Source organism: Balaenoptera ricei, chromosome 1 (genome assembly GCF_028023285.1).
Source record: "Balaenoptera ricei isolate mBalRic1 chromosome 1, mBalRic1.hap2, whole genome shotgun sequence".
NCBI lineage: Eukaryota > Metazoa > Chordata > Mammalia > Artiodactyla > Balaenopteridae > Balaenoptera > Balaenoptera ricei.
Genome location: NC_082639.1, coordinates 67,456,090 through 67,480,886, shown reverse-complemented (window position 1 = coordinate 67,480,886; position 24,797 = coordinate 67,456,090). Strand labels below are relative to the sequence as shown.

The 24,797-nt window shown below is 41.2% G+C and overlaps 1 protein-coding gene across 2 annotated transcripts in view; it reads right to left on the bottom strand.

The window, feature by feature from the left end:
* The window catches only part of AK5 (adenylate kinase 5), a 244,225-nt gene that overhangs the window by 108,855 nt on the left and 110,573 nt on the right, over positions 1–24,797 (bottom strand). For both annotated transcript variants that reach the window (XR_009503655.1, XM_059924682.1), the window contains exons 7-8: positions 10,052–10,142; positions 2,355–2,431 (exon numbers count right to left, since the gene is read on the bottom strand). Coding sequence is in view for 1 of the 2 variants with exons in the window: in XM_059924682.1 (XP_059780665.1) it covers positions 2,355–2,431; positions 10,052–10,142 (168 nt within the window). In the remaining variant the exon portion in view is untranslated. The remainder of the gene's footprint in view (positions 1–2,354; positions 2,432–10,051; positions 10,143–24,797) is intronic.

The window sequence follows — 24,797 nt, the reverse complement described above, 5'->3', positions numbered from 1 at the left end:
TATAGGTAATGCCTTTTCACTTTTAATATTTTATTTTTGTCCTCTGTGTTCTCAATGTTTTACATTATATGCCATGTCTTTGCTCAAATCTCACCTCTTTAATGAGGCCGTCCTAGTTAATATTGACTCTCCTATTTAATACTGTAATCTGCCCTCCCCAACCCAGCATTCCTAACCCTCCTACCGTGTTCTACTTTTTATTTTCTTCTCACAGCACTTAACAATCTAGAGAATTTACTAATATATTATGTTTATTGTTTGCTGTCTGTCTTCCCCACCTGTATGGAAGATCCTTGCCTGTTTTATACAATTAGATAGTCCAAGTGCCTAAACGGTATCTGGCACATAGTAGGTGCTCTGCTAATATTTGTTGAGGAACTAAATGGAAAAACAATAGGCGAGGATTTTTTTTCCTGCTCAGGACTGGATGTGCTCCTTCAATCTGGGGACTTGTCTTTTCTCACCTCTTTAAAGTCCTCAACCATTATCTGTTAAAATGCAGCTCTGCCCCATCTGCTCCATTTTACCCTCCTGGAACTCCTGTTAGAATATGTTGACCCAATCATTCCATCCTCAGTGTCTCCTAAGTTCTTTCTTTGACAATGATTTAGCTCTCTGTTTCATTTGAAGGAAATTTCCTCAGCTCTATCATTGTCTCTCTCTCTCTTTTTTTTAAATCAGGGTATAGTTGTTTTACAATGTTGTGTTAGTTTCTACTGTACAGCGAAGTGGAGTTCCCTGTACTGTGCAGCAGGTTCTTATTAGTTATCTCTTTTATATATATTAGTGTATATATGTCAATCCCAATCTCCCAATTCATCCCACCCCCCACCCCTATCATTGTCTCTTTTTAGCTGTGTCTAGTCTACTCTTCAACCTGTTAATTGAATTTTTATTGCAATGACTATTTTTTTGTGCCTAGAATTTCTATTTCTTCCTCCCTATTCCTTCCTGCTTCTTCCTGTCCATTCTTCCCTGCACTTGTTTCATGGTTTCTAATCTTCCCTTTATCTCCTTATATTTTAAATATCTGGGATATTTAAAATATTCCCAGATTAAGATTTCTTTCAGGCTTTTCTGTTATCCCCAGTCCTTGGAGTGTGAACCCTTCCATTTGTTTAATCAGCTGGATTTCTTGCTACGGTTCATTTCTTGGTGCGGTCTGTAATTTTGGATGGTGAGCTCACTCTTCACAGTGGTTGTCTGGCATTTGCCTCTGCTGGGGTCTTAAGAGTTAGCAACTGAAAAGGCTCCAGAAAGGCACCACTGAATGGCCTGTCTTTGGAGGTGAGGATGAGGGTGGTGGAGTGCAGGTGTTAAGGAAGGTGCCCTGAGTTCACTTCCCCACTGTGAAACTATTTGTGTAACTGTGCGCAAATTACTCCTGGAGTCTTAATTCTCTTAATTATGAAATAAAGATAATAATTCCTATTTCCTAGAGATGTTGTGAGGAATTAGTACGATAGTCAAGTTGAGGAACTTAGCACAATGTTTAGTATGTATGAAGTGCTTAATATATGCTAAAAAATATTTTGAATACTTGTCAATATCTTCTCCTTGCTTTGTGATATAAGGGAAGAAACATAATGCCTGTGAAAATAGCTTCTGAATACGTATATGAAACAGAGAGACGGCCATTACATTTGGACACTGGTCATATCTATCCCCTTTATTTGTTACACATATTAGCTGAAAATGGGGGAAAAACAATTTCAGAAGAACATGCTCACTTGGCTTTCAGCCACAACAGAGGAGCACTGATGAGAGATGGAAGTTTCAGACATGATGCTTTTTAAAAAATAAGGCCTAATTAGAGACTGGGATCATTTGCCAACTATTTTGGATCATTAAAATAGAGCAGGAGGAAGAGTTCTTCTGCTGAGAAAAAATGACCCAGATAAATTTCTTTGGTTTTATTCAAATAGAAAATATATTTAAATTCTTGGCTGTGTTGTCCTTGGTCATCAGTCTCTTTCAAAGGTTAGAAAGAGAAAAGCAGAGCCCTGAACCTGTAACAAATGCTTAGTAAATACCGTGTGGGCTTATTACAGGGAAGGGATAGAGACACAGGCAAATTCTTGGCCAAGAGAACCTCATGTAACCTCACTTCTAACTCATGTAACATTTGACCACAAATCTTTCCTTAATTAATTGCCACTTTGAATCTGTGGATAAGGGAGGGTTAAAGGGCCAAAGTTAATGTATAAAAGCTGTATGATTTATCATGGAATAGATTATTTTAGTTCTCTGTAAACATTTCACAGAATGATTTGTAATTCTAATTTTCATGAAACATTTATAAAGACTAAAATTAGAAACATTTAAATAGAAAAATATTTTTAGATTCTAAGTACCTGATCTTCATAATCAGATCCTGTATCAGTGATCTCTCCAGTGTCCAACATCATCGAAGGATCAAGGTCATTTGAACCTAAGATTAGGAAAACAAAGATTACCTGATGGAGGCCATCCGTGTACATTTCTAAGGCAAGCAATCGCCCACCAAGTTTCCATATTGTCCTATTTACAAATATTTCCAGACTCTTCCCATCTGCCAGGCACTGTTTGGCCTGCAGATGGAAAATGCAGATGTAACAGAGCAGGACCCTATGGGGCCTTCCCAGGACAGACCCCCTCCCCAATATCCTCTGCTTTAGCTCCTCTCTGAAGTACCTAGATAATAGTATCTGATGCACATTTCCTGAGCTGTTTTACAGATGCTAAAACCATCACCAAATGGAAGAAATTAACTACGTGACGATCATGAACACCTAGCTCCCAGATCTACTAGTGCCTAAGGAACGATAATGTTAACCCCTGTGACACCACCCAGTTACCTCACCATCAACCAATCAGAGAATTGTGCATGAGCTGATCACATGCCCTGGGACACCTCTCCCTCATCTGGCTTTTAAAAATCTTTGTTGAAACCCACGGAGAATTTGGGCTTTTTGAGCACTAGCTGTTCTGAACTCCTTGTTGGTCACCCTGCAATAAACGCTGCACTTTCCTTCACCACAACCCGGTGTCAGTAGACTGGTTTTACTGCATGTGGGGGAGTAGACCCAAGTACGGTTTGGTGACACTGTCTGCGCCCTTAAGAAGACTATGATCTTGTGGAGGAGATGAATTTATCAACAGCAAGCAAGGTTCAGAAACCAAAAAGAAAGACTAATTCTGATTAGTAGTGGAGGAGATGATGGGGGTGGGATTCTTCACAAGGAAATAGTTTGTAAGTCTAAACTGTGAGGGCGAATAAGGGTGGTCCAGGAGGAGAAGTGGTTTCAGGGTGTGCAATGGTGGCTGAGGAAGAAGGAACACCAGGAGCAAAGTACGGAGTGAGAGTAGAGCAAGGGGTTTCCAGGAAAAGAAGGGCTGAGTTTGCTCACTCCATGAGAACCTGAGAAGTTTTTCCGCTAGCCTTTGGGTCACCTTAGTCCCTGAAGGTGAGAAAAATCAGGTTAACTTAATGTATTAATATAGAGATTTTTCCCCCCTAGGTACTACAGGTTACACTGAATTACCTTCCATTAATCCCCAAGGCTCACACTTAAACCAGTAATTTTCTTAATGGGACTCCTGAAGCACAATTGATTCATCGTCCTCATCTAATGACTCTTTCTTGCTGGGAAATATATATTACCTAACTAGCCAGAAAGACAGAATTCAGTGCTGTCCATAAAAAGCCAGGCACCCTGTGAAGAAACCAACCACCCCATGCTTCATTGTAAACTTGCCCTTGCCAAATAACTCTTGTTCAGAATATGCAATGAGTAATGTTTAATGAAGATGAGTTTTCAAAAAAATGTCAAGCATCTCACACACTTCTCAGATATGGACCTCTCCCAGAGATGCTGCTTCCATACTTTCTTCCAGAAAAAGGATCAAGGTGTGTCCCCACACAGTCTTTCCTCATTTTTTCTCTTCTCATCATTACCCGTGCTGTTCACCAAATTGACTAAGTACTAACCCGTTATCAAATCGACTAAGTACTAAGCAGTAACACCATTGTTTACTGTGTTTGTAATTAAAAAAAAATTTTTTTTAAGTACAGTAAAGGCTTTCAAAATGGAGATACTTGACCCATCAAACCATTTTGGAAAAGTAACTAACTGTAGCGCTACCATGTATAGTTGCATAAGTGTGTACTGCACAATTCTTGGTGATGCCCTTGGCAACACCAGTGTTAATGAGGTGCTTGTAGAATGGAGTTGGGAGGACTATTAATAAAGTGAGACTAGAGGGGTGATATGGAAATGTTAATTTTATATATAATTTTTTAAGTAGAAGGATTATATACTTGTAATTTTTCTGTCTCTGTGCTTTAAGTATTTTTCAGATAAATACTTTTATTTATAAGGTGTACCTTATAAATAAAAGGTGTACCTTAGGGCCAAACTACCTGATGTCTCAGAACCCAGTTGGAAGACCAGTTTGCACGTATGTGGTGGGAGACAGTAAAGATGGCAGAAGTAAAACGTACATTTTTCCATTATAAGATCATGGACATTTTAGAATTTAATATTTCATAGAATCCTACCCTGTCACTTTAGAAAAGAGGAAAATGAGCTGTGGAGAAGTTATATAGCTTGGCCAAGGTCATGCAGAAAGTGACTGAGATCAAAGACAGAAGTCACTGCTCCCATTTCTAACATAGCCTGCTGACTCCAGGTTGTAAGCAGGCAAAATCCAAATGGCTTTATAAACATGATCTTTCATTACAGTGCTCTACAGGGGAGGATCTTGGAGGAATGTGCTATCTCTTCTACATTCTGAGAAAATAGGAACAGTGAATGGCCGATAATGAAGTGGGTCACTGGGCGGCTGTGGAAAGGGAAGAATAGAAAGTGGAATAAAGAGGTGTCACTCCAGCCTGTGACAGTCAAGGTGGCAGCTATTGACAGCACCATTAAAGGCAATGCCAATTTTAACTAGCTTTCGTTACTTCCACAACATGGATATTATTCACCACTGACTAGTGGTGATAGATACTCAAATGATATCCTCCCCTTAGAATTTAGAGTGATTCATGTGCAGTGAGCAACGTGATCTGAACACAAAGGCTAATTAAACATACAGCTGTTTCAGTTCCTGTGTCCTACTTACTTAATTAGAAACTGTTCTTTTGGTTGTTTTAATAAAGTACAACGTGAAGGGCTCTTAGACAACCCAGTTAACAGAGATATTACACATTAATATTTGAAAATGGAACAAGATTATTAGAAAACTATCTTCAACGATGGTAGAATGAAGAGGTCTTTGTTTAAAAAGCAACTTCTGCTTATAAGGAAGAAGAGATTGGCTTTCCTAATAAAATTTTTTTAACAGAAATTTTATTGTATCATCAAGGGGTGGAATTTCTTGACATGCTGTTGCTCTTGGCAACAGTACTAATAGATCATAGAAGGCATAGACAAAGGATGTCATTATCAGCTCAGATAAAGATTGAATAGCTTTCGTTTTCTTTTAGTATTGGTTACTTGGTTTGCTGAAAATGGGACCTTTAATAATAGTCTAAGGCTTGACATACAAAATAGGGAGGTAAATATAACCATATGTACACATTTTTGCCATCTTTCATTGGACAGTTGAACACATAAAACAACTGCAATGATCTTGTTACTCAAAGAAGACAGCAAAATTAGGACCTTTTGCAAAAGTGATAGTATGGCTTTCATTTCCCCCTATTTTGAATTTCTTGATTTCTTTTCAGATTTAAAAGTATCCTTCCCATAGATAACAGAGAAAGGTATGAGCTGAAATAGAACCCCACAGGGGGCACTCAGTGTCACTAGCTTTAGACATTGAATGGTCTTCGGAAATATTTTCAGGTTGTCTCCTTAAATTTAAGTGGGAAGATGACAAATTGCCTTCAGAGGTACAGGAAGGCTAACCATACTGCCTTCTGGGACACTGGTAAAGACTTTTTTCCTCCTCGTGGAACTTTCAATCTGAAGTTTTAGGAAGGCCCTCCTCCCACTTGGAGTACCAGATAGAGGGAGACTCCTGCAAGGCGGGGTTTCCTGCACGGTGAAGGGCGTCTGCAGACAAAGCTCCTCTCACACTTCCCCTGCCCCGTCTGAGGAAAGCGGTCTCTCCCTTCTCCTGTCTCTTCTGCTAAACCTTCGGCAGCTTTAGGTGGGGTTGTATTACATCTCTGAATCTAAGAACAAAACTTAGAAATTCTATGCATTCGATACATATATGCTGAATGACTGAAAAATGGATAAAAGGACAGTTTTACTTTTGTGGATCTCAATCTTTTTTTTTTTTTTTTAGCATCTTTATTGGAGTGTAATTGCTTTACAATGGTGTGGATCTCGATCTTAATCATTCGCTCTTTGAACATTAAATTGCTCCTAAGCCCCTTAGGCATTAGGCACTGGAGAATCCAGCTCTAATTCCACCGGCTTGGAAGTGTTAGTAGCAGTTTGTGTTAGAATTCCTTTGAAGAAGGGCATTGTATTTCTTTGGAAAAAAATATCCTGGCAGTATTTGGGGCTAGAAGGAAGCTCCTCAAGGGAACTGGGTGTTGGGGGACTGTTCTGGGTGAGAAGAGAAGGGGGGATTTTTTTATTTAGTTACTCCATGACAGCGGTGGGGGAAGGGAGGAAGAGAGGGAGAAGAGGGTAGACGTCAACCTAGGAAAATGGGGAAAGGCTGTGCTGCATAAGATGTGGTCTCTCCCTGCGACCCCTCAAATCCTCAGCAAAGATACTAACCTAAACTTAACCTTTTTAATGGGACAGCCACATGCTTTATACACATAAGGCATTTACTCTTCACAACTGTCCTATGAGGTAGCATTAATATTCTTTCCTTATAGATGGGGACACTGAGGCCCAGCGACACTGAGTGATGTAGGCAGATGACTCTGCTAGAAGTATTACTGGAGGGCTCCATGGAGGAGGAAACACCGCAGACGGGGTGCAGAGGTTCAGGGGCTGGCATTCTCTGGCCTGGAGGCAAGCAAATGCACACTCTGCTCTGGAGCCAAAGGAGATTTGGTGTGGCTGTGAGTTGACGGGCCCAGGTGAGTAGCCCAGCTGAGGTGGCCAGCTAGAAGAGAAAGGGCTAATGTGGCATCTCGCATGAGATTCATACCGGGTTTCAAACCAACGCTCACGTACACTCTCTGTCCTCATGAAGTCTTGCACTCTTGTAAAGGAAATAGATTTTTCACAAACAATCCTATATCTAATTATATAATCGCAGTTGCGATGAATGTCCTGAAGGTAAAGGGCAGAGCACTACACAGGGATGTAGTCTGGGATGGGGTCTGAGAACGTTTCCTTGAGGAAATCACGTTTAAACTGAGATACAAAGCAGGACCCGGCCAGGTGAAGGATGAGATGAGGAGGTGAAAGAGTAGAGGGATGCAAATGGAGAGAGGTGGTTCCAAGTACTTTGTGCAAGTGGCCAGAGGCGGGAAGGTACCTGAGGCATTCAGGAGCTGGAGGAGGCTGGTGTGGGGGAGGGGAGATGACGCTCTGACGGGGAAAGGACCACTGCAGGAAAGCCAAGAATATTTTTGTCACGGTAAGAACCCTGGTGCTCAGCCTGCAGGAAAGTCATGGAAGGTTTTGCTTTGTTTTGGTTTTTGTCAGGTGATCAGAGCTGCATTCTGGGAGGATCCCCATGGCAGCAACAGGATTCCTAACAGACGGCCGGGCCGGGCCAGGGATGATGTAAAAGGCCGGCAAGGGATGACAAAGGCTTCGATGAGTTCGCTAGGGATAGTGAAGGAGGCCTGGACTCCCAAGGTGTCTCTGAGGAACCACGATCCGTGATCGGTGTGAGGTGTGAGGGCAGGGACACTTTTGCCTGGTTCTCTTAAAAGAGAAAAACTGCGTGATCTCCCTTGCATGTGGAAACTAAAAAAGTCAAATACATAGAGGCAGAGAGTAGAATGGTGGTTACCACAGACACACAGGTGGGGGAAATGGGGAGATTTTGACCAAAGGGTACAAAGTTGCAGTTACGTAGGAAGAATATGCCTAGAGATCCAATGCACAGCAAGGTGACGACAGTTCATAATATGTATTGAATACTGGAAAATTGCTAAGGGAATATGTTTCAGATGCTCATTCATCAAATACAGAAGAATGGTAACTATATGAAGATGAAGTATGTTTATTAGCTGGACTGAGTAATCATTTTACAAATCAAATCATCGTGTAGTACATCTTAAACATATTCGATTTTTATGTAAAAAATTTAAAGGAATTGAAAGCTATTCACGTGGAGGTGATATGGGAGCAGTGGGACAGCTGAGATGCTGCAGAGAGAGGATTCAGGAGAAGGGAAGAGCCAAGGGAGAGAACCTGGGGGCTGCCGAGTCACAGAGCAGAGGCCACAGACATGGCTTGTTTAATTGATTGTCACCAAATATTTACAAGCTGGGAGATTTCACCTGCTGGTGCAGGGTTCTGTTTTCTCTGGAAAGAGAGAATGATCCAGCAACACTGGCCCATTCCTTAATGGCATAGTAACCTGGGGCTGTGAAGTGGCTGCCTCTGGAAGGGGAGGTGTGGCTTATTTCTGATTTACCACAAGCCCTCCCGGGTTCCCGGCTGCCTCTGGAAGGGGAGGTATGGCTTATTTCTGGTTTACCACAAGCCCTCCCGGGTTCCCTTCGCTCACCAGGGCTGTTACAGACAGAACAGGTTTACTTTAAGGCTGGAGCAGAACCCAGTTTTCAGGGGTCTTGGAAGTGGAAGGGAGCTAGGGGGAGTCGAGGCTGTGAGCACAGACCCCTCTGTTCATAAGCTCGGAGTTGTAGAGAGGAAGGAGTGGTCTCCTGGAAATCTCTGCTGTGGGTCAGGCACCGTGCACTCTACCAAGGGGACATGAGAGGAAAAGACACAATTTACTGAATTGCACACAAGCCAGCCCAGCTGCATCACTATAGGACGAGGCTACTTTGGAGAAATGCTACTTGAGAGCCATAAAATGCTGGGAGTTCTAAAGAAGGGGCCGCTTAAATCTTCTCCTCTGCTCCACTGTTTGGAAACTGAGGGTATCTAGCCGACAGATATTTGTTGTTAGAGGTCTAAAGGAATGTTCTAAATGAAACATTAAAATAAAAGCACAGATGTCAACAGCAGTTTTCAGAGCAGTGGTACTTTTGTTTACATGATCTTACATGCTTCTCAACACTCCCTCTTGCCCTGCAATAGGCCATCTTTCTGTAAATATCACTGGAAAATGAGGCAGGCGAGTTTACATCAGCTGTCTGTGCTCTGTGGGTCTGTCCAGAAAGACTACTGTCTTTTAAAAAACTCTGTCTTTCTTCGAACCTACTCGCAGTGAGCTTCAAATACGGCTTCAAACTTTTAGGTGTTTAGCCTTTTTCTGTACAGCCCGGAACTTTTGGTCTTTATTCACTGAGGCCATAACTGAGAAGAAAGGTGAGGACTGAGAAAGATTTGAGAGTCACCCACGTAGAATTGATGGTTGAAACCAGGACGGACAAGGAGCTGACCCAGAGAAAGAGTAAAAGAGAGTGAGAGAAGGGTCAAGGGCAGAAATGTGAGTACCGCCTACTTAAAGGGGTATGATTACCCTGCATGATTGTCCAACGTCAAACTTCTAGACATAGGAAGAGAAGGGGCAGGGCCACAACAGGGGCTGTGGGTGGGGATGGGAGCAGCTATCACACCAAAGAGGAGGCTTTTCCCAGGTGGCACAGGAGAGACATGTATGAGTCAGGGAGTTCTGGAGAAACTGTAACTTCTATTGTTGCACAAATTGTGGGTTAGATCAGTTTTTTAAAATTATAGTAACAGAGGTCCTTTGCTACATTGTGACTGCCTGCTAATTTGCACGTGCAATGACTGGAAGAAAGGCAGTAACTGTTAAGAGCCAGATGTGTGGCTCTTTTCTATGGTTTTTTGTGCCTATATTTTTAAACCAGAAGGTGTAAAGACCTGAGGACAACATCATCCTTACGACCTTACGGCAGTTTGTTGAGCTCCAACCTTACTACAAAGCCCTAGACGCCTGGCAGGGGATCAGGGTATACTGCAGCCCAAAGGACACAGTGACTTACCTGCTGCAGCCTCTTTGTTTGGAAATAACTTGCTGTCCACTGCCATGCTGATGTCACAGAATATCTCATCCTCGTCTCGGTCGGCATCAAACTGGGAGAAATCAGGACAGACAAGTTGGGAACGTGAGAATACATAAATTAATTCATTCCAAAATATAATGAACATGCATCACACAACTTTATCTCTAATGAAGCAGGACAACAGGAACTGAGTCTTTAATCAGATATTTATAGGGCTTTTCAAGCCCGGACCTCATATCAAACAGAGAGGGGTGTTAGGGAGCAAGTGTACAGTCACTCACGGTTAAGAAAGTTGTGTAGAATTTTCTTAATTTCTAAAACAAGCTTTGGAAAAACCCATAACTTGTGCTTTTCTGGCTCTTAGTTTTGTTTTGAAATCCTCCCCGCCGCCGCCTCCTTAATGAAAAAATATTTCTAAACAACAGGGGGATAGATTTTCTAATTTATTGTTAAAAAAAGAAAAAAGAGACCCCTCAAACCAAATTTTAGCTACTATACAAATACTATAGATGCTATTCTATAGGTATAGTCTACAGACACTATAGGTTTAGATGTAACAAAAATTATGGATTCAAATATTTTACCATTCTCTAAAATGTACACAATTTTAAATATTAAAAATGTGGTTACATTTATAAATCCTCTATTTCCCAAGTTGTTCAGTGATTTTTAAATATTTATTTATTTGGCTGTGCTGGGTCTTAGTTACAGCACGTGGGATCTTCACTGCTGCATGCGGGGTCTTTAGTTGTAGCATGTGAACTCTTAGTTGCAGCATGTGAGACCTAGTCCCCTGACCAGGGATCGAACCGGGGCCCCCTGCATTGGGAGTGTGGAGTCTTAGCCACTGGACCACCAGGGAAGTCCCTCAGTGGTTTTTAGAAATACACTTTTGTCTCTTTGGTTTTTTTAAATAGGCTTACTGAGTTATAACTGACATACAATAAACTGCATGTATTTAAAGTGTACAAAATGATAAGCTTTGACATCTGTATACACCTGTGAAACCATCATAAAAATCAAAATAGTGAACATCTCCATCACCTCCCCCCAAAGTTTCCTTGTGCCGCTTGGGAATCCCTTCCTCCTGCCACCCCACCCCCCCGCATCAGGTAATCATTGATATGTTTTCTGTGACTGGAGATTACTTTGCATCTTCTAGGATTTCATATAAAAGGAATCGTACAACATGAAATATTTTTGTCTGGGTTCTTTCTCTCTGCACAATTATTTTGAGATTTATCAAGTTTATTCCTTTTCATTGCTGAGTAGTATTCCATTGTATGGATATACTATTAATTCCATCCTGGGTATCTTTCATCTTGGACGTTGTAGTTTTTATCCGTAGATTTTTTTTAAAAATAAATTTATTTATTTATTTATTTTTGGCTGTATTGGGTCTTCGTTTCTGTGCGAGGGCTTTCTCCAGTTGCAGCAAGCGGGGGCCACTCTCCATCGCGGTGCGCGGGCCTCTCACTATCGCGGCCTCTCCTGTTGCGGAGCACAGGCTCCAGACGCGCAGGCTCAGCAATTGTGGCTCACGGGCCCAGCCGCTCCGCGGCATGTGGGATCCTCCCAGACCAGGGCTCGAACCCGTGTCGCCTGCATTGGCAGGCAGACTCCCAACCACTGAGCCACCAGGGAAGCCCCTATCCATAGATGTTTGATTTGAGTCTTTAAAAATATCTATGTCTCTATTTAAGGTTTTAAATACATGAAATACCATTATAATAACTTCTAATATCCTTCTCTACTAATTCTTACAACTGAGTTGGTTTTGGTTGATTTCCCCCATTATTATGGGGCATATTTTCCTGTTCCTTTGCATGCCTGGTAATTTTTTACTGGATGCCGGGCATTGACAATTTGACCATGTTGGATGGTAGGTGTTTTTGTATTTCTATATTCTTGAGCTTCATTCTGGAATGCAGTTTAGTTACTTGGAAACAACTTGATCCTTTCAGGTCTTGTGTTTAAGATTTGTTGGACTGGACCAGAGCAGTGTTTAGTTTAAGGTTAATTATTCCGCCCTGTTGAGGCAAGACACTTTGAAGTACTCTACCCATTTCCTTGTGAATTAAGGGATTTTCCAGACTGGCTGTAGAAACAGGCACTCTTCTCAGGCTGGTGTGAGCCCCAGCTACTGTTCCTGTTGATCCTTTTGGGTGGTTTTTCCCTCAGCTTTGGGCAGTTTGCTCATATGCATGCCCTGATTAGTACTCTGCTGGATGCTGGAGGGGAACCCTCTGCAGATCTCCAGAGTTCTCTCTCTGTGCATCTCTGGCACTCTGTCCTCTGCAATCCAGCCACCTTGGGTCTCTTGCATTCTCAGCTCCATCTCCTCAACTCTTGGAGTCTACCCATCTCCACAAGGCTTCCTTCTCCCTGCACTGTAGCTGGAAAGTCTCCAGTAATAAGCTGGGGGCAATCACAGGGCCCACCACATTTGTTTCCTTTCTCTCAGGGAATCACCTCATTGTCTGATGTCCAGTGTCTTAAAATTGTTTTTTTAAAAAAAATATATATTTTCTTTATTTATTTTTGTTTGTTTCATGGGAGGGAAAATACAGTCTCTTTTATTCCATCTTAGTTTTTAATCTTAATTATTATCTTGAAGATATTTGAAAAGATTTAAGTGATTTATTCCTTTATATATTTTCCTACTGAAGTGTTTCATTATTTTTAGTGAGAGGAATTTAGAAGCCCAAATTAGAAAGTTATTACCTAATCTCCCCTTACACAGTTAAAGCTCATCCATCGTATGGTGCTTTAAAGTACTTTCACTATGTCACATCAGCCCATGGGAAAGGTGAGGCAGATCGTCTTGTTTCTATTTTACAGGTGAGGAAATACCTACTCAGATATTATGACTTTCTCAAGTCAAACAGCTAACAAGCAGGAGAAGTAGGACTTGCACTTAGGATGACCGACACTTTCCATCCTATCAGGCTACATGTGATCATCATAGTCAGACAAATATAGCCCTGCTGCTCAAATGAGTGTTAACACAGCCCTTTTGTCTAAACACAAGGGAGAGAAAAGCAGATGGTGGTTAGGGCAGATACGAGGGGACCACCAAGGCAAGATTAGTGCCACCTTAATGCACTGCTTCCCACACCCATAGACCATGGTTGGTTTTTTTCTTTCAAAATGTCTGTCAGCTATCATCAGTAAGGGGTAAGTTCTACTAAGAAGGGGTTTGTTTTTATTTTTTTCTTGGGCTTTTGAAAGATGGGTGGCAGCATATCATTTTATAAATAAAAAAGCATAAGCTTATGTTTTAGTCGTAGTTCCCCAGAAAACAGAACCTAAGGCAAAACTTGTAGGTTAACACTTTATTGGGGGCACGCGTATGCATGTAACCCCAGGGCAGTAAGTTTGAAAGAAAAAGGGAAGTAAGACAAAGAAGGAAGCCAAGCAAATGTAAGGTGGCATATTACTGATCTGGGCCCCAGCTTCACAAAGACACAGCTGGTCTCCAGAAAGGCTAAATGGAACCAGTACCTCTCAGAACAGTCTGAGGAGGGAGGTAGGGAGAGGCATGTATATGCTGTCTTTTCAGTTTCCTGCTTCCATTGGTCCAAGTTTTCCTTATGAAGAGTTAAGTCCCCCCACCTCTTGGTTGTGTTTCCTAGACCCCGGGGCAGCCCCTGGGAAGCCAGACCCCATGCCCCAGGGAGTGGCAAAGCATCTGGATCTAGAAGTGCTGGAAGGTGCCCAACCCCCTGCAGGTCTGGTCTGGTTGGGCCTGGGAGCCATCTCTGCACAGGCTCCCACCAGGCTGGGGACAGTGAAGCCCAGCCTTCATCCTTAAGAGGCTGGCTGGGTCCATCAGCCATGCTGGAAGGCAGGGCATCGGTGGACAGCTCTCTGTTCAACAAGTGGCCGAGGCCCGGGGCACATGGGCCAAGTGAGTCAGGGGAAGCTTGTAAACTGGCTTAGGCAGCTTAAAACTCAACCAGAGCTTGATTTGAATTTCTGCTTTCCCTGTAGCAGCAGTCTGATCTTGAACAACTTATTTCCCTGTTCTTAGCATATATACAATGCGATTATTGTGAGGACTAAAGAGATGGTGTATTTAATAACCCAATACAGAGCCTGGCGTAACTGCAGTCCTTCTTTTTCCTCCTTAAGGCTGAGGGAGTATCATCTATAGACCTTTGATTGCTTCTCTACTTTGAACAAGGCGTGTGTATGCTACACACACACACACACACACACATGCATACACTTTTTTTTTTTTTAACTTGGGGATTGTGTAATAAGGAATACAACTGACTTTGAGATTTTCTAGGAGATATTCTATCCTCCAATTGATTTGAACAAGGATATGTTTAGCTCTGGCAGACTAAAGGACTTAATTGTCCAATCCAAAAGGCAAAATGCAAAAAGTAAAACATCATTCATGAAAGCACTCAACAAATATTTGCTGAGTATCTACTATGTCCTAGGTAGATTCTTCAACTGACCACTCTTAAGTGATTGGACTACGAACAAGGAGCCCCACGGAAGGAAGATGACACCCACACAGCCAACTCAACTCTGGGATTATACAGATGTTGTTGAAGCCCACTGACTCTTGCATCAGGACCACAGAATTTAACCTAGACTTCTTTATTTTCTGTAATATCCCACTTTGACAGCTCCAGGACTAGCATGGGACTCTTGTCTCTAGTCGTTTGGCAAATTATGTGGCATACGGACCTTGGAGAGCATTCTGATTGAGTACTATCAGGACAACTGCCACTTAATGGACAAAGATCTTTACAAAATGGTAACATTCAGTGTTGGAGAGGTTGTGTGTATGGTGAGTGGAGAACTGGCTTTTCAATCATCAGACTTTTTACTTATTATTTGTTTTTGCACAAACCATACACATCCATGGTTCTCAACCAGGAATAATTTTGTCCACCCCTCCTGCCCCTGCCCCAATATTTGGCAATGCTGGTAGATATTTTTGGTTGTCACAACTGGGAGGGGGGAGGCTACTGTCTAGGGACGCTGCTAACTACCTTACAGTACACAGGACAGCCCTCTCACAACGGAGAATTATCCAGCCTAAAATGTCAATAGTGCTGAAGTTGAGAAACCCTCATCTACACCAAAGCATTCTCAGTTTTTGGGTTTCTAAATAGTGTTTTGAAACTCAAGTAACAATGATCTCCTTCCCTTCCTTTCTCCCTCCCTCCCTCCCTCCCTTCCTTCCTTCCTTCCTTCCTTTCTTCCTTCCTTCCTACCTTCTCTCTCTTTCTCTCTCTCTCTCTCTCTGATTTTGACCTGCAAGAACCCGTGCTGTAAACGTCAAAATACAAAGGATAGTAGAAGTGATAATACTGCAGGGGTAGCATAGGTATAGGGTGATGAAGGTTCTAGAAATAGCAGTTTCTACAGATCTCGTGGGTCAGAAACAAGCTTTGGGGGCAGATGTAACTGTATGCCACTAGGCCAGATGATGTCCGAGGTTGTTCCCAGCTCTGAAATTCTGTGATTAGGTGGGCCCTTTATCTTTTTGGTGATTGTTATTTAATATCTAGCAATCTTAACAAACCTCTTTTCTTATTCTGAGGGAAAGAACTCACAGAGGACACGGTCTGCAATGATTTGTTTTATGTCATTTAATGTAAGAGGGCTGGGGAGGTCAATTGGAAATTTCAAAATGAGATGCTTACCAAATTCCCCAGTTCACTCACAACATGTTTTGAGTTGAATAACAAATGTTGTAACAGCTTTCAAAATCATACAAAATATATCTAGGTTAGGAAAGGAAATTATAGTAGATTGAGCAGAATTAGGCACCATCTGAGGAGAAAGCAACAATGACGATTTGCAATTTTAATGGCAGAAATGAGTTCTTGTTTGTTTTCTTTTGGCTCTGATTTTCAGACTGCAAGAGCCTGCCCAGATCTTCTCCATAGAGACAAGGCATTCTGTATTCTTAGCTCTGCTAGCTGGGAATGTTAGGTGTATAAAATATCCTAAAAGGACTCGAAAAGGAGGATAACAGTTCAGTCTTTCTAGATTCCACTTTCATTAAACTTAGCTCTGTCTCCTATATTTTCTCTGCTTCAACATTTGAAAAGGAAATAAACTGGCTCTGTTATTAGTATAGTCTCAGTTTTATATATCCCATAAGTATCATTCTCTGAGCATCATACCAGCTTCTTCAACATTTTACTTCTCCCTGGTTTCCTGCAAGGGATTTCAATTAAGTATGCTCTCTACCAAATGGTTTTCATCATTTGCTACTGGAGATCCTTCAACATGCAAAACATTGGCCCTTCAAATCTTTTCTTTTATATGTCTCAAGACTTCCTTCTAAAGAATTGATTGGTTGGTGTCCTCTTTACAGTACTTTGTTTTCCTCCAACAAAAATTGGAGTTTGCACTAAAATAGTGATCATTAAAAAACTTGTGGTCCCGGGAGTGAAATCTGTAGTTATGAGCGATGGAGTAATCACAGTTTATATTATTCTGCAGAACTGTGTTTCTAAAGCTTCATAATTAAACACAAAATTTGAAGAGAAGCATCGAAGTAGATTTGGTTGGGGGTGGGGTGGGTAGGGACAGCATTCTGTCTGGGAAAGCCAAATCATGTAGGTGGTGGAACAAGGATCCGAATCCACATCTGTCTACATTGAACTGCCAAGGCTGTCAGGATCAGCTCTCAGCTCCATGGGGCAGCCATAGATCTTAGCTGGGCTCTTGCAGAACAAACCAGAGTTAAAGCCCTAAAGGAGTACTCTCAGGACAGACTGAAGCCAAGCCAAGCCAGGTCCAGATGCAATAGACTCAAATATTCTTGATCTTGTTTTCCATTTTGAGGCCATACTAGGTGATTTTATTTCTCTGTATAATATGCATACCCTGCCAGATGGATGTGTCTGTTGGCAGCAGAACCTCTCTGCAGGCTGGCCAGGAGCATCGGAAGGAGCAAGGACAGGCAAAGCTGACCGCAAGAGGTGGAAGATGTCCCAACTGCAAATAGAGCTCTCTCTCGCGGTCTTTAGCTTAAAGTTATCAGTTTCACAGCGAAGCTGGCTATTGCTTCTCCATCCTCTTTGTCTACTGTTGACTCTAGTTGTACCTTCCCCAGTAGCCTTCTACAACTTAAACAACCCTGCCCTTTAGTTTCTTAAGAGGACTGAAGTCATCTAGCGTGGATTCTGTTTTTCTCCTCTCATTACGACTCAATCCTTCCTCAGTAATCAAAGAAAGAGTAGGCGTACCCTCCTTCTAAGAGCCTCTCTGGGGTTGGAGAGTAGATTTCTGGTCGGGGTCCATTTTCTGTCTAGCACTTCCTGTAGAGGCTGCTCTGGTTTTGCCCCAGGGGTTCCCTCTCCACCCGCACCCGAGGCACAGCCTTGGCTCAGCTGCTCCTCCTCACGTCCCAGCCAGGGCTTCAGCCCTGCCCCTGACTGGGGGGCAATGTTCCAGACTCCTTTCCCAGAGCTCCTTACTCTGGTTGTCTCATTAGGGGATGGTGGATCCAAAGCCAGACCGCCTGCAATAAGAGGGGAGAGACTAGGTCTCAGGACTTGCAGAAGGTTGCTGGGAAGAGTCAAAGAATAAAGAATCCAAGTTGGTGGTGGAAACTGGGTCTGGAACAGTTTTTGAGCCGAAGGGTATGTGGCTACAGTAGCTGAGTTTTAATACTTTGCAGGCTAAAGTAGAGCCCTAGAGCAGACATCCTCAGACTGAGCAATGTCCAGATAATGAACCAATATCAAGTGCTCAATATTTTGCTCATGGATCTGTTGGCACTATGAGAGGACAATTTTCAGGTTAAGTTGCTCCATGTGGCATCTTAAAAAAAAGCCAAACTCCAGAAACAAGAGAGTAGAATGGTGGTTGCCAGGGCCTAAGGGGTGGAGGAAATGCGGAGATGTCAGTCAAAGGGTACAGATTTCCATTATAAGGTGAATAAATTCTGTGGATCCAATATTCAACATGGTGACTATAGTCAACAATACTGTATCATACACTAGAAAGTTGCTCAGAGAGTAGATCTTAAATGTTCTCACCACACACACACACACACACACACACACTGTAATCATGTGAGGTGATGGGTGTGTTAACAACCTTATCGTGGGAATCTTTTCACAACATAAATGTGTATCAAATCATCTCATTGTATATCTGAAACTTATACAATGTAATATGTCAATTCTATCTCAAGCTGGAAAAAAAAGTAAAGTAAAATTAAGTTGCCACAGAAAGCATATATATAAAAGGCACAGATATCCTTTTTATTCTTTTTGGCCTTGCGTTGAGGCTTGTGTCATCAGTTCCCTGACTGGGGATTGAACCCGGGCTCTTGTCAGTGAAACCACGGAATCCTAACCACTAGGCCAGGGAACTAATTTTTTTGGGGGGCGCACCACGTGGCTTAGTTCCCCAGCCAGAGATCGAACCTGTAATTAGTCTAATGGAGGTGTAGCTGAAAAAACCCCTTATTTTAGTACATGTGAACGGATTTAATATATTTTTAAGATGATACTACTAAATGATGCGTTGCTTCTCACTCAGAAGTTAATTAAAGAAATAGATCTGCAGCCCAGCAAATAGGTTGATACAGTGGATTTTGTCAGATAAGAAAAGTTTTAGAATATGTCTTAGGATCAGGATGGATCTACAAGATGCAATTCAACTCAGTAAAGATTTATCGAGCACCTACTTTGTCCCAGATATGCGCTGGGTACTGAAAGTACATGAAAAGAAGATTAAATCATGTTAGGTATTCTGTAATTATTAAGGCACAAACAAGGATTAAAATACTTTGAAAAGATTTGATAAAGAAAAGTTACAAGAAGAAAATGGAGGAAAATAGGCAAGATATACTCACTGTAGACAAGAATCACATCACATGGTTCCTATATTTCCTCTACCGCACCTAGCAGGGTGCTGAGCCCAGCAGTTAGACAACAAGTACTTGTCAGACTCAATTAACCAGAAAATTCAATTAATTAAAATACCCTTTCCCTTCCTATTTTCTCTTTTTTCCCTCTCCTCCCAGCATTCCAGCAATTTGAGACTTTATAAAACTACAAGGTGCTGGCATAAAGATTTAAACCTCTGCCAAGAAATCATCCAAACTAAAACTAGTTAAGAGCCTCAGGAGTCAAATTTCAGCCTCGTGTGACATTTGGTACCTTTCATAATCACAGGCTCCGTTCTCTCTAGTGCTCAAGTGTCTCCTCTGTAGAGCCCTAAGTGGTACCCTGGAAGCCTGAAAAAACCACTTGCTGCCAAAGCACCAAAGTGTGACTAGGGGCTAATTTAGGCCTCAGGAAGATCAGGCTCATTCTTTCTTTCACTAATTATTTCCTTTCCTTTTTTTCCCCCAGTTGAGATGCTTCATTCTTTTATTTTTAAAAATATCTCAACAGCGGTGTTGACTTTAACAACCTTAGCCAAATGTGGCCAGTTCATAATTACCTGGGAGATTTAGTGGAGATCAAGTGGAATCAAAGAGATCAGCTCAGAAAAGGAAAAACAAAGGGAAATGTATCTTACAATGTCAACATGGGACCTTAGGATGAAACATATTGCTTACAAGCAGAAAAAGAGTTAGGATTTTAAAGCAAATTCCTTTTTAGTTAATACACACTTTCTATGTTACCAGTACTGAGAGATTGTCTCTCTATACAAATTTCTTTAGGATGGCATTTAACACTGATGAAAACAGATTTTATTGGAGTAGCCAGCAATTGTTCTGGATAATAAAATAGCTCTTAGAAGAATCGTGCTAATGTTTCCCCTTGTTGGAGACATCGACAAGAAGTATTATAAATATGACTTTGGGGAAAGAATTTAATTTAATTCAGTCAAATATGGCAGTGCCTTTGCCCTCATGGAGTTTAAGGTCTATGTTGAGAAACTGATAAGTAAATCGTTAATAACAGTTCCATGCAAGAAGGGCCTTGATGGGGTGTACATGGGGTGTCTTGGGGGCTGGGACTGTGCAGGTGGGCAGTGTGGGGTTAGGGGAGGGTCAGAGAAGGCTTCCTGGAGAAGCTGATCCATGAGTCAAAGTCTGAGCAAGTGAGACTAAGTGAAATGAAGAAAGGAAAGGAAGGACATTTCTTTCAGTGACAAGGAATAAAGGTATGAAGGCCACAGTTTCTTTGAAGAAAATGAGGGTGGCTTTGCCTTAAAATTTTGGGATTCACCTTCTGAGAAGGGATTGGGTGGTGATGGACCTTCTTGCTTCCTGAAGTTATTTGACAGCTTTCTTGGGGTTTTTGATCTGGTAGCTGCTTCCTCTACCAGAAATCCCTGGGCATGTGCATGTACTAACTGTGTGCTGGGCTGTGTCCACAGGAAGGTGACAGATGAGTTCATGGGCATAACAGTAGTTACCATTTATTAAGCACTTACTATCTGCCAGGCAATAGGCGAAGCACTTTGTAAACATCTCAATAACACCCAGAACAACCCGAGGTGTCACTCTCCCAAGGAAATAGTTAGCTCAGAAAGGTAATACTTATTTAAGGTCAAAACTGGTGCAGAACAGGGCTTGGGTATGAACTCTGGTGTGTCTTACTTTTGTCTTACTATACTACACGTGTGCTCTTAAGAACTAAGCTACTTAGGTCTGTGAAGAATAAATCCTATGCAGTTAGTTATCCCACATTCATTTCTTTTTTTAATTGGAGTGTAGTTGCTTTACAATGTTGTGTTAGTTTCTGCTGTGCAACGAAGTGAATCACCTATATGTATACATATATCTCCTCCCTCTTGGACCTCCCTCCCACCCATCTCACCATCCCACCCATCTAGGTCACCACAGAGCACTGAGCTGAGCTCCCTGTGCTATAAAGCAGGTTCCCGCTAGCTAGCAATTTTATACATGGTAGTATGTATACATATTTTTCCCCTCTATTTTTAGTTTTAAGGTCATTTCCAATTTCAGAGCCATTTAAACAACCATCCTCATTTTTCCCTTTATGCACTAACCCCAGGTTTAGTACTTTGTGATAATGTGGTTAGTACCAAGTTCCCCAAAAAACAATCTGGTCTTTGTTTCAGAGTAATTAACTTATTAACAAGATGGCTATGGTTTGATGGTAAAAAGTAATTAAAAAAAAAGAATGGAGGATTATTTAACAATTTAATAGCCATTGGGCCCTTTGGATAATTCAGCTATTTTGTTCCAAGTTTTAGGAAAAATATAAATGAAGCAAGAAAGAAAAATAAAATTATGAGAATGGAAATCAGATTTATAATAATAGGATTTATATTTAGGTCCATGGACAGGAGAGGAATTAATGTGTAAATGGATAAAAAAATCCCTATAAATTCTTCTGATGCTGACTTTATGTGGTTTTAGCTGACTCAACTAAAAGGATGGTTACTCTTCACATTCCTCTGCTAAAGTCATTAGACCATTGACTAGAAGCAACATGTAGAAAAAGAGATTACTTGTCATCAATCAGCAATATCTATATTTTATTTGTTGAATTTTGAAGTGGGTCATCTAGAAATTCCATTGGCCACATATCACTCAACCAATCTTGCACTCAGCAAATTCAAATCATGTGTAGCCCTGGGTTGATTCTGTTGGGTAAGTATGGTATTGATAGATCTTTAAGGCAGTAGCTGAGGTGGGTGGCTAGAGAGGATGAAGATGAGTGAAAAAGGGGATACAGATGTAGAACATGCCTCTATCTCATCCCATGGAAACTTGTCCATGTGTGTCCTGCTTCACCTTCTCCATCACTTTTGTTTGTTTGTTTGAGGCTAAGTTTTGTTTAATTATTCCTCTTTTTCATTTTCAGATACACTTGAGACCCTAGAAGAAATCCTGTCTAGCCTCCCATAGATATCAGCAATGAGAGATTCTGTTCTATGAAGGTGTGACTTCCCTCAAAGATGAAATGAGCATAGCCTCTGAAAAGTGATTAGCCTCTGTGCTGTCTCCAGCCAAGTCTGCTTCTCTTTATGATTTACCTCTGCCATCGTGGACATGGTGAACTTCCTCCTAAAGGGGCTGGGAACTGGTAAGCTTACCTAAGGTATAAAAGGTGCATAGTATTTGCAAAGCAACAGACTTCTCCAAAACTTTATAGACAGCATTCCACATGGTACACATGGGACGTGCCAGTGGAGACCAAAGCCAATGAGAATCTGTTAAGAGCCTCAGGACAAAAAGCTGAGCCTGAGAAAACCAAAACTAACGTCAATTTCAAATGCAACCTTTAGGCTCATAGAATAAGGCAGCTTTGATTACACAAAAGCAAAGGTAAATATATCAGCTTTTACAAAATGATGAAGTGACTTTGTAGAATATTTAGGAAATTTATCACATCCTGCAAGACCTCTTGCAAGCTATTGGAAGGTTCTCATAGATGGTTTTCATTTACTCAACAAATATTTGAGTACCTAACATGTGCTGTGGGTGTGGTATGCAAAGATGTTTTACTCCAGTATCACATAGTAGAATAAAGAAGACTGCATTTTCGCCTGTTATGAATGTCCTCTCCATTAAAGGTAAGTGAGAAAATGACACTATTGAGTGTGTGGAAACTTGTATTAATTTATTCATTAAAAACACATCTTGTGCACTTACTATATGCCATGCTTTGGAGGTTCAGTGCTCGGTAAAATAATACTCTTGCCCTTGAAGAATTCATTGTCCAGTGAGGGGACATTCACTTGAACCCTAACATTAATATAGAATAAAGGCAGTCACAGAGCTATAGAGAAATGTACATGGGAGATCAGAGGAGAAAGGAGGATTAATTGGTCTCAGAGAGGAAAGGGGGATTAAGAAGGATGTGTGGGTAGATGGGATTTGAGGATTAGAGAAAGTGTCAGAGGAGATGAGGGCATTTGAGTCCCAAATATTTAGGACCCATAAATATTCTTGTCTGGGTTTGTGGCTGCCCCAGATCCAATAAAGATATTCTTCTTTATGTGACAACAATTTAGGAATCAGAAAACACGCAGCCAGATCTACACAATTCTTTATCTGCTTGGAGAATTAGGTTTCTCAATAATGTCAATAATAATTCATTGTTTTGCTTTGACCACAGGTAACCCTCAAGGGAAATGATAAGGTGTAGAGAAAGACTCAAGCTAGATCACCTGGATTCAAATCCTAGCCCTACCATTACTAGTTGTGTGACTTTGTGATTCTCTAAGCCTCTTTCCTCATCCATAGAAAGGTGATAGCCATAGTGCCTACATCACATGGTTGTGGACTGCTAAAAGGGTTAAGTAAGAGAATCCATTATTACTGTAGAGCTTGGCACATAGTAAATCTCAAAAAGTGTTACCTATTACTATACTAGGGAGTAGCAAATGGTTGTCTATGTAGAATCACATTTCCTGGAAGCATTTAAAATGGGATAAATTCTTTTAAGTCCAAAATGATTTACATCTCTTTCTGACAACTTCTTAGGTCTCATCATTGCTTCTGCTTTTTAAAAATCTCCCTGGTCGTAAATCAACTATACGCCTATAAAAATTTTTAAAAATCAATAAAAATCTCCCTGGCTTACATTTATTTTATAAATATCATTATAACATTGATAGAGGAAATAAAAGCCACAATAGCAACAAATCACCCCAATCTGTGCCTCACTTTCACTTTTCCACAATCTTTTTTGGACCGAACGTTCTGCAAGTGAATAAATGAATAAATAAATGGATTGTGATCTCAACGGTTCTGTCTCAAAAAGAAGTATAAGGTATCATAAAAATCATGCCCTAAGAACTAGGCTACATTTCTGTGTTTACCCCGAAAGCTGGGAATAACTGTAATATAAAATGATTTCCTGAATTTTAAAATATTTAAAAAGACGTCCCATCACTATTTCCTGGTAGGAAAGGCAAAAATGGAAGATTGAGGGCAAAGTGATAAATTTGGAATGAGAAACTACAGCAATGACGTTAATACTAGCACCAAAACAGGTTTCCACGGAGTATAAAAAACAGTCCTTTGACCACTAAAAGGCCATTTCCTTTTGGCATAAAATCATGACCTACTTAGCGGTCTTGTCAGGAGAGTGAGAATCATGATTATGAGTGTGCAGATTCAGGTTCTGCGTTTCCCTGGTCGCAGTGAACACAGCTGGACGACAGCCGAGGGGGTTAAACATAATCCCCTGAGCACACACTGAAGAGAAGGCAATACAAGTTCTCTATTTAAAATTCAGATACATAATTTTTAAAGATTTGTAAGTAGCCAGATACTTATCTCACTTTAAGATAATATTAGTATTCATTTAAAATGTGTTATTTTAAGTTTTTCTTTAACATGTCAAGTGAATTACAGAGGGATGTGGCTTAAACTTTAAGTCGCTTAGCTTATAAATGGCACAGAGCAAACCAGTAATTACCCTGAAGAAGAGCAATGCCACTCATTAGCACGGCCCCAAATGTGTTTGATGATTTCCCCCATAAGATTTCATGAGAGTTTAAGTCTGGACACTTGCTCCTTGGAGGAATACTGAAAAATAATTAACATCCATTTTAATCTCAGGCCGTCTAATAGTGTTCATGGTATTTTTTTTTTTTAATTACCAACGTGATTTTTTAAAAAATTTATTTATTTATGGCTGTGTTGAGTCTTCGTTTCTGTGTGAGGGCTTTCTCTAGCTGTGGCAAGTGGGGGCCACTCTTCATCGGGGTTCGCGGGCCTTTCATCATCGCGGCCTCTCTTGTTGCAGAGCACAGGCTCCAGACGCGCAGGCTCAGTAATTGTGGCTCACGGGCCCAG